General features: G+C 37.4%; 2 protein-coding genes across 2 annotated transcripts in view; one reads left to right on the plus strand and one right to left on the minus strand.

Annotated features, from left to right (window-relative positions):
• Positions 755-7,216, plus strand: LOC109836367 (succinate--CoA ligase [ADP-forming] subunit beta, mitochondrial). The gene is made up of 12 exons (XM_020404253.1): positions 755-981; positions 1,100-1,210; positions 1,831-1,942; positions 2,157-2,221; positions 3,390-3,467; positions 4,335-4,409; positions 4,555-4,707; positions 4,812-4,946; positions 5,210-5,374; positions 5,622-5,744; positions 6,572-6,643; positions 6,763-7,216. Exons 1-12 carry the CDS (start codon positions 880-882, stop codon positions 6,838-6,840), a joined length of 1,269 nt encoding a protein of 422 aa, XP_020259842.1. The 5' UTR covers positions 755-879; the 3' UTR covers positions 6,841-7,216.
• LOC109836366 (long-chain-alcohol oxidase FAO1-like) overlaps positions 7,778-9,980 on the minus strand; it is a 6,007-nt gene continuing 3,804 nt past the window's right edge. The window contains 2 exon segments of the mRNA XM_020404252.1: positions 7,778-8,348; positions 8,350-9,722. Coding sequence (XP_020259841.1) covers positions 8,135-8,348; positions 8,350-9,722 — 1,587 coding nt within the window. The 3' untranslated portion in view covers positions 7,778-8,134.

Raw genomic sequence — 9,980 nt, forward strand, 5'->3', positions numbered from 1 at the left:
TAATTCCCTTTCCCAAACCCCATCATCATCATCATCATCCATCATCATCAAAATTAAAATCAACTCCTCTAACAACCCTACATCGTTGCAACATCCATTGTCGGCAACCCTACATTGTAATGTGTAGACTCTCCATTTACTAATGACCTAGATCCGGTCACTGCCCCTCCTCTCGTGACCACAGGTTCGCGATCACCATGCATGACCTTCGATCATTGCTATCAGATTCTGCTCTCCACTTGCCGACGGCCCGGAGCTGGTCACCACACCTCCTCTCGTGACCGCCTTGTGTGACCTCCCATCACTGTTGCAACACCGCCATCTCCTTAATCACATGTGCTCGCTTCTCGCTGTTATCACTTTCGGCTCATCTCATCCAGACTTTTGGTTCTCAATTCACCATGTTTTTAATGGGAGGTGTTAAAAATAGCAACATATACTCTCTTGATATCCTATCTTCTCAATTAGGTAGCATATAATATTGTATTAGATAGTATATTTTCTACTCTATTTTTTTTACTTCTATTGGCTCTTTTTATATTAAATTTATATATTACATAAATGTATGTCATCGTACTCACACGTGCGACCAAAGGAAACAGCTAATCTTTGAAACAGTTCAAACCGGGCCGAAATTTAAGTTCCCAAATTTGTACCCGGTCCGAATTTAGCCCAGTCAGCGATGATAGAATGAACTGGCCCATATCTGTCCGTTCCTTACCCCGAGCCAAGCCCAATTCTATTTCAAGCAAATCCAAGTAAAAAAATAAAAGGAGAAGGTTGAATTCAGACTCCTCTCCGTCTTCATCGAGAGCTAGGGTTTCCATTCTCCGTCAAAATCTAGGGTTTGTTACCGATCAGATCCAAGGGAAAAGGAAGATGGTGAGGGGATTGCTCGGAAAGCTCGCGTCTCGATCTCTCTCCATCGCTGGGAAATGGCAGCAGCAGCAGCTCCGTCGCCTCAACATCCACGAGTACCAGGTCCCAAACCTAGGGTTTTTTTTCGTTCTGATTACTGATGCTATCTCGTTCTGATTCGTTAATACCTGATCGATCTGACTGATCTCGTGTTTAACGATCCGTTTTAATTTTGCGGCAGGGTTCGGATTTGATGAGTAAGCATGGGATTAATGTCCCAAGGGGAGTTGCCGTCTCATCGACCGAGGAGGTGAGGAAGGCGATCAAAGATGTTTTCCCTGGCGAAAAGGAGGTAATTTCGTCTAAATTTCATATGGAAATGTGTCTACCTCAGGGTTTTCTTTTGTGATGATAGCAAAGAAATATTAATAGATGTAATAATTCTGGCATAAATGTTACTGTAATGGGAAAATTTGGACTCGGTAGTGAGCCAGCTCAAATTTGGTAATTCTTAGATAAATATAATATCGCAACTAACTGCTTATGTGAATGTTCGTTGACGGTTATTTTGCTGTAAAGTTGAATAGATTTCATAATTATTTGTAATAGTTTGATAAATAATAGTTAGACAAGTTAACCTATTGTGAGTTAATTTTGGAAATTATGTCACTCACTTTAAAGAAAGAATCCTCAGAACAGATTATTATCAGGTTCATATTTTCGTTGCCAAGCATAGGTGCAAAAATTATTGACCCAAGAGTCCATACGTTGACCCTTTTGTGATAGGAAGACATTTGTCTAAAATATTGTGAATGTACAAGGATGTACCCTTGGATGTTAAGATTTTACACCTTGTGTGATATTGCATATTAAAGAAAATTTTCATTCTCCAAGTTCATACCAAACACAGATGAAATGTAATAAGTTGGAAACCTTACAATATCATCTTTTCATTATCTTGCTCCACTCCAGATTGTTGTCAAAAGCCAAATTCTTGCTGGTGGTAGAGGTTTGGGAACCTTCAAAAGCGGACTTAAGGGTGGAGTACATATTGTTAAAACTGAGGAGGTGGAAGATATTGCTGGTAAAGGGTTACATCTTCATTTTGATATCATTTGTTTCTGTTTCAATCTTTCTATTTGGTCGTGCATCTGAATGCTTTTGTGCTACTAGAGTTTTATATTCAAATGAACACAGTTCTGAATTTTCATCTTCAAAGAATTAATAAACACTTGTGAAATGCTCATTATAGGTTCTTTCTCCAATATAATTTGAACCTACCTCCATATTTTTTTCAGGAAAAATGCTTGGCCAGATTCTTGTCACCAAACAAACTGGTCCTCAAGGAAAGATTGTGAATAAGGTTAGGGATTTTGCTCTTCTCCTCCACAATCTTTTTGTGTATATTCATGTTTGATGTTCCAATTATCACAATAAGTCCTGCAAAGTTTAGTTATTTGTGTCACCTTGCTTGTTTATAATGCTTTCTGATAAATGATTCACATTTTCTTTTTTTGATAATTTTCCTTTTGTTAATATATTCTTATTTTTGCAAGAGTCTATTTTTTCAACTAGAGATAGCCCTAATCTCATTCTTGACAAACAAGCAATTTTTTACGGAGTGTTTATGCATATTTGTTGGGCCAGGTGAAATAGTTTTACTGAGGACAGAAAGCATTGATGGATGCACTACCAAAAACTTATGCTGGAGAATGCCCGCTATTCATTTAAAAACAATAATAAATACTGTTTATTGAAAATAACTATAGTGAAGAAGGTCAACTTTGTTGAGAATAGATGAGTAAACGATGTTGATCTCCTAAGAAGAACTAGATGGTCTGGTTCAGTGAATGTACTTTACTGTAGTGGTTCCACTAAACTAAATCACACATAAAAAGAGCTCTGCCAACTTTTGTGACCCCAATTGGTGCCATATATTCTAGATGCTAGTAGCTGTTTGTTAATAATGCTTAAGTATGAATCTTGGTTTAAATATCTGGCTCATTTTAGTTGCTAATGGCTAAAACTCAGGTCCAAAGTAACAATCCAAGTCTCTAAATTATCTGATCAACATCATAATTTAGCTGAATGTTTTTAGAAGAAAAATCATCCCAGAGCTTTTAACCTCCTTGGGTCATGCAAGAACTTTGATGCCAGGCCCAAAATCTCTTATTTGTTCTGCTAATCAGTATCTTAAGTTTTTGTTTTAAGAAATAAAAAAATGTAGTTACAGTCAATCTTAGGTCTTTAAGTTTTTATGAGAAAGCTTGCTGTCATATGTTCTCTTTGCAAGCCAAGTTGCTAGCTGAATATATGATATTATGAATCATGAATACACAACAGGGAATATGACTGAATGCTAACTTAGAGAAGCTAGGCATACATGCTAATGCATACTTTTATCAGCTGACTTGAATGTTGGCATGCATTTTTTGTATGTTTTGTTCAAGAAGTTGCTTTTATGATATGTGAAAATTTGTTAGACTTGTTCATATGCCTATCTATTGAATTGCTGCCTGTCCTTTTTGCAGGTATATTTGTGTGAAAAGCTGTCACTTGTAAACGAGATGTATTTTGCCATCACACTGGACCGTACTTCTGCTGGGCCGGTATGTTTATAATTAAGTGCTATAGTTTGTTATTGTTTCAATCTTGTCTTTTGTATTTGCATGATATGTCAAATCAAGGGCTGAGATAATATAACTATTCTGATTTTTTTTTAAATTAGTTTTGAACCTCATATATTTAACTGCCCATATTTCTTCGGCTTGATTTTATTCTCTTTACCTTGTCCTTTCTATAACTTGTTAATGCAAAGTTATTGCTTTCTATACATGTTCGTAATTATCTGTTCTTTTATTTAGACATATTATGTGTTATTTCATCTGGTCTTGGGACTTCTTATGTCTGTACTTCATGAGAATCCTTAAAGTGAGATGACTCGAGCATAATCAAAACCAAAGCCAGCCGTGAAGCAAGGTTTAGCTGTAACCATTATAATTTTTCTGAACTTTTCATAATTTAGCATTACTTTTGGCAATTATATATTTTTTTTAAAGTTAAAACCAAAACTTAATACATGTATCTTACAATTTGTGTGCAAAGGGCTCTACCATTTTGCTCTACACTTCTGCTATTCACAAAATTGGAAAGAACCTAAAACTAAGGAGGTATGAGAGGTTTTACGTTCTAAAACTTTGGTGGTTATTCATGACAAGTACATCAAATGCCTAGCCAACAACTTTGTGACTGAAGATAAACTAATGGATAACACAAGCATACAGAATAGTCTGACTGCTTAAGCACCAATTTTGATGGTACTGTTTGAATTTGGTCTAATTTGCAAATTTAGAAATTAGAAATGTAATCTGGAACATGCATATGACTACTGAAATTTGACTTTTGTTGATGCTTGTACATTATAAATTGAATTTGATATTTAAATTGCCGTCTCTGATGATGTGTAATACTTTCAGATCATCATAGCTTGTAGAAAGGGAGGAACCAGCATTGAGGACCTTGCAGAGAAGTTTCCTGACATGATTGTCAAGGTGAACATTGTTTATTCCTTCATTTTAGTTTTGGTTATGAGAGATTGTATTAGATTTATGTAGATTATCATTCTGAATGCCCATTTTTGTGTTTCACTAAGAACTTCTAAATTAGTTGCTGCATTTCATTTTTATCTATGCAAAGGTACCAATCGACGTTTTCAAGGGAATCACTGATGAAGATGCTGCTAAGGTTGTTGATGGTCTGGCACCTAAGGTAGCAGATAGAAATGCTTCAATTGAACAAGTGAAGAAGCTCTACAATCTTTTCTGTGCATGTGATTGCACTTTGTTGGAGGTATCTGAAAGAACTTTGCTATTTTCTTTGTTGCTGGTATCTTTTCCTCGATTCTTTTATAGACTTATCTCCACTTTTTAACATGCTAAACTTCTTACGGGCAGATTAATCCAATTGCAGAAACATCCGATAATCAGCTAGTAGCAGCTGATGCGAAGTTGAACTTTGATGACAATGCGGCTTACCGGCAGAAAGAGATATTTGCTCTCCGCGATACATCCCAAGAGGATCCTCGAGAGGTCTACCAACATGCTCTTATTGCTGTTATGGCTGTATATAGTTTAACTCATTATGATTATTAGTTACATCATACTAACTAATTTACAAAACTGCTGTTGTCATTAACTTTCATCAGATAATACTTGAGAAAATACAAAATTTCCTTAATTTTCATGTAAACTCTGACTCGCTAGTCTGCAATCATCACATCTGCTGAATGTCAGATACCCTTCAATTATTTTCATATATCTTTTCCTTGATTCCTTTTACATCCATTCTGCAGGTTGTTGCTGCCAAAGCAGACTTGAACTACATTGGCTTGGATGGAGAAATAGGATGCATGGTTAATGGTGCAGGGCTGGCAATGGCTACTATGGATATTATAAAATTACATGGCGGCACACCTGCCAATTTTCTAGATGTTGGTGGGAATGCATCAGAAAATCAGGTAGTAATTGTTACTTAGCAAGAAGTTATATTTGTTCCTCAAGCAAACAACAAACATTTCATCTATTAGGAGTCAAGTGTGCTGTTTTGAAGATGAATCTGGGAGGAGCTTGATAGTTTTAGTATTTTCTGTTCTTAATTCCTTAATTTGATCCTTTTATTTTACAAACTAGAAACATTTCTATTGTTCATATAAAATGTTTTGCATATTCTCTTTTTCCTAACTGATTCTTGGTATGTTGCCTCAGGTCGTGGAAGCATTTAAAATTTTGACATCGGATGATAAAGTAAAAGCGATTTTGGTCAACATATTTGGAGGAATCATGAAATGTGACATTATAGCAAGCGGAATTGTCAACGCTGCTAAACAGGTCTGATCAACTGAATTTTACATTATTGTCACTCGCCACCATGATTTCATAAACCATTTAGTAACCTAGATATACATTGCTTTGACTTGTTATTCTAAAAGATAAATGATGCTATCTAGAAAATACCTGGTTTGAACTATGAAACGGTTGGGGCATGTGAATCTTCGCTCATCTGATTAGAGTGACTTAAACTCAAGGTTTTCATCCCTCTTCCTTTCCACTAGAGTCCTTGTCTGCAGCTTGTTAAAGTAATGGCATCAAATCTTTAGGCATGCAAGAGTTGGGGATCCTTGCAGCTGTTTCAGGATGGTGATCATTCTTGTGATCAAATATAGACATCATTCTAAATAAATAAATAAAATCAAAAACTTGAAGCATCTGTATGCTGACCACTAGCAATAAACCCAAAACTGGACTCGGCAAAGAAAGAATAAAGTTTTTATTTGATTGGTTTGCAAGGAGATCAAATGAAAACATGTTTTCATCTCTCGCGCCCCTCAACATTTGTGCAATTAAAATTTCAAATTATCTTTAACACTTTCCTGGGTTACTAAACCTGTGTCTTTAGATGGTCTTGTCGGAAAGTTGAACTCCTCCTCCTTCCTTTTTTTAGAGGAATAACAATATTTGTTTTATTTTCATAATATTTGCTAGGTTTCCCTCAACATTTGTGGAATTAAAATTTCAAATTATCTTACATCTTCCTGGGTTACCAAACCCTTGTCTTTAGATGGTCATGTTGGAAAGTTTAACACTTTTTTATTTTTTATTTTTTATTTTTTATTGAGGAATGACAATGTTTGTTTTATTTTCATAATATTTGCTAGGTTTCGCTCAAGGTACCTGTGGTTGTTCGATTAGAAGGCACCAATGTCGATCAAGGAAAGAGAATCCTTAAGGTAACGGATTACGCATAAGATGACTCTGTTTTGGCCTTCTTTTGCATCATGTATGGTTATATACTATACAACATGGAAGAGAAAGTACAACTTAATTAATGATTTTGTGATTTGTGTAGGAGAGTGGAATGACTTTGATTACAGCCGAAGACTTGGATGATGCTGCAGAGAAGGCAGTCAAAGCCTCCAGCGGCTAATCAATTTGTGAGGGGCTGGTTCTCACATTTAATTTCTCTTCTTTTTTTCTTCTATAAAAAGAAAATGAGTGCTTACTCGCCAATGGTATGTTGGGGGTATTAACTGCATTTTTTTGGGCGATAGAAATCGTCTTTGGGAGGTTTTCAAGATTTTGTATTTAGTGTTGCGCAGAGTACTAACACTGAAATAAAATTGTCTTTTATTTCGTAAAGTGATGATGAATTACGTTTCCTGTTACTCTGGATCTGGAAAATATTGGATTCTGCTGGAGTTGTTCCTTTTTATCATTTTGTTTTCATTGTAACTGCAAACATGTAGAGATACTTGCCACAGTGAATAACTCAGTGAAATAAACAGAAGATGGTAGGAAGTTTACTTCTGGTTAATTTCTGTAGAGATACTATATTGATATGTTTAATATTTTTGAAAAATCTTATGACGCTTTGATTTTCTTTTTCTCGGAGCCCGTCGTTTTTGTGTTTCTTGGATCTTTTTGAATCAATCTATCATCTTTTTTTTTGTAAGTTAATTTCTGTTATATCTTACTATATTTTTTTCAAAGATTCAAGAATCTTATGAACATTAAAGGTGGCCATAATTCTGAACTTCTTAAATGCTGGAGGATACGAGGTCAAAACTCTTGATGGTAACGTTAAAAACTGGACTTAAAGGTGGTCATGCCTCTCTTTTCACATGGTTTCATTGAAAAAGTTAGGTTACCTTTTGTCGCGGACATCTAATTTTCAGGTTTCTGACCACGTCATCAAACCCTATACGTGTCATTTTGCCGAACCATTTTTAAGCCGAACCCAAAGATGCTGGCGAATTTGAAAGCGCCACCTACATTTTTATCAAGATCGTTGGATTTTATTTTATTAACCGAATAATCTCTCATATTCATTGAACTTCACAATTGAGCACGTTGAACAATAAATATTTAGCAGAAAATAGCGAACCCTTATAAAGCTCTTATAAAGTTACTAAATAGGGAGATCAACACAACTAAAATTATAGATTGGCATTTATTTTGCGTACCGTTAGTTATCCCTATTTCACATGCAAACCTCACGCTCTCACGCATAACGTGTTTCAATTAAAAAGAACTAAAAACTAGACTCAGAAACTCCGATCGGTCAATCTGAAGATTTTACTGCATCCAGCATCGACGCGCTAAAAAAACATTCCAAATTTGGAGATTTGCAGATTTGAACCCCCGCGTAGTTCTTCGCCATCTCAGGCCAAATAAGCATCCAATATTATTGTAGCGGTCTGAAAACTTAAACCTCTGATCCCCTACTCCCCCTCCAACGACCCCACAATCCCTTTGGAGATGCAGTAAGCAACAGACTGGATGGTGATCATAGGATTCACTCCAACTGCAGTAGGAAGCACGCTCCCATCACACACAAACAACCCCTCAGCCTCCCAACTCTCCCCCCTCTCGTCAACCCCACCCTCCTCCTCGCTCACCCCCATCCTACAACTCCCCATCTGATGCGCCGAACAATACATCGTCCCTCAGCGCCCGCCTCAGCCCCTCGCGCAGGCGTTCCTTGTCCGATCCGTCCATTCTGTACCTCACTCTCCCTTCGCCTCGCACCGTGCCTGATCCCTGGTCTCTGACGAGCGCGAAGAGGTGCGCGGTTCGACTGTATTTGAGCATTCGTTCTTTCATGTCTTTTCCAGATACCCAGGGGATTAGTGATGCGAATGAGGCGGGGCCGGTGCTTGCCGCTTCGATGATTGCTTGAGTGGTTGAATTTGAGCTCTTGATTTTGTGGAGGGAGGTGATGATGCCTCCCTCGTACTTCTTGCCCTTGAGTTCTGGTACTGATTCTGGGAAGTATCCCCAGGCTAAGGCACAAGGGTGAAGATGTAGGTTTTTTCCTATGTTGGGGTTCGTTAGCCCGCTGGCGATCATCAGAGGGGGGGTCAACAGGGCCCCACAAGCCGAAATGGCCACCTTAGATTTAATCTGTATTTTCTTTGTCACGTTATTGCTCAGAACTTTCGCTAGTACTCCGACGCACTTGTTGGGTTTCTTGCCAGCATTGTTCTCTTTGAACACGAATTTCTCTGCTTTGCATCCTGTCAAAATAACTGCGCCAGAGTTAACTGCATCGACCAACCAAGTAGTATCGGTTCCTTTCTTATCTCCAGTTGGACATCCATAACAACAACTCCCACAGTAGTGAGACTCTGAGCAATTTCTCGGTACGAAATCAACATCAAGACCAAGTTTTTTACACCCTTTTCGAAGAACTTGGTTCTGCAATCCTTCCTCTGTGCAGGTTTCAGTAACTCCAATTCTTTCACATACTTTGTTCATCGCCAATATGTACTCTTGATTCTTGAAAAGATTTAGATTTTTTACTTCTGCCCACTCTTTGAGAACATTATCTGGTGTCTTTATGCAAGCTGACCAGTTTACAGCTGAGCCTCCTCCGACTGTTGATCCAGCCAAAAGCATTAACTTACCATCGAGAGTACTAAGAATTCCTCCAGATTCATACATTTGGTCCATAGACGAGCCTTCTATAGAGGTATAATCTTTTGAAGTAAAGTAACTGCCTTTCTCTAGAACGATGACTTTGTGGCCTGAGTTTGCGAGCACAGAAGCAGCAACTCCACCGCCACAGCCTGAACCGATAATTACAGCATCACATTGGATGGTGTAAACGTCCTTTTGCATGCTATCTTCAATCACCTTTAGGCCTTTTTGTGTTAGTGATTTGAAAAGGGATGAGTTGGTGGTTTGATCAGTTGCTTCTATAATGCCCTTTTCAAGAGGCCTCTCTGTTTCTGGCTTAAAAGGTTTTTCTCGAGTTGGTAATTTATATCCAATTGCATTCCATGTTGGGTTTTCTGAGTTTTCATTAATCTGTAACAAAAAGAGGATGCCGGTATCAGAGTGTGCATTAGTTTCACAAACGGTCAAATGTAGTTCAAAATTTTAACCAAAAAAGAAAAAGAAAAAGGAAAAAAGGGGAAAAAGAATGGGGGAGAAAAAAAAAAGAGCTGCAGTCATAACTTCTTTTGAGCATTGACTGGGTTTCATAGTAAGATCTTACATGAATTGTACAGATTAACAACTTAAGAAAGGAACATGGGGATCCCTAGATTTTCTTTTGGCTTAATT

Source organism: Asparagus officinalis, chromosome 4 (genome assembly GCF_001876935.1).
Source record: "Asparagus officinalis chromosome 4, Aspof.V1, whole genome shotgun sequence".
NCBI classification, from domain to species: Eukaryota; Viridiplantae; Streptophyta; class Magnoliopsida; order Asparagales; family Asparagaceae; genus Asparagus; species Asparagus officinalis.

Bases quoted from the DNA above. Each gene is read 5' to 3' on its own strand.
- LOC109836367 (XM_020404253.1), top strand. From the start codon at position 880: ATGGTGAGGGGATTGCTCGGAAAGCTCGCGTCTCGATCTCTCTCCATC. The intron at 1,211-1,830 runs GTAATTTCGTCT...GCTCCACTCCAG, and splicing joins TTTTCCCTGGCGAAAAGGAG to ATTGTTGTCAAAAGCCAAAT. The intron at 3,468-4,334 runs GTATGTTTATAA...TAATACTTTCAG, and splicing joins ACCGTACTTCTGCTGGGCCG to ATCATCATAGCTTGTAGAAA.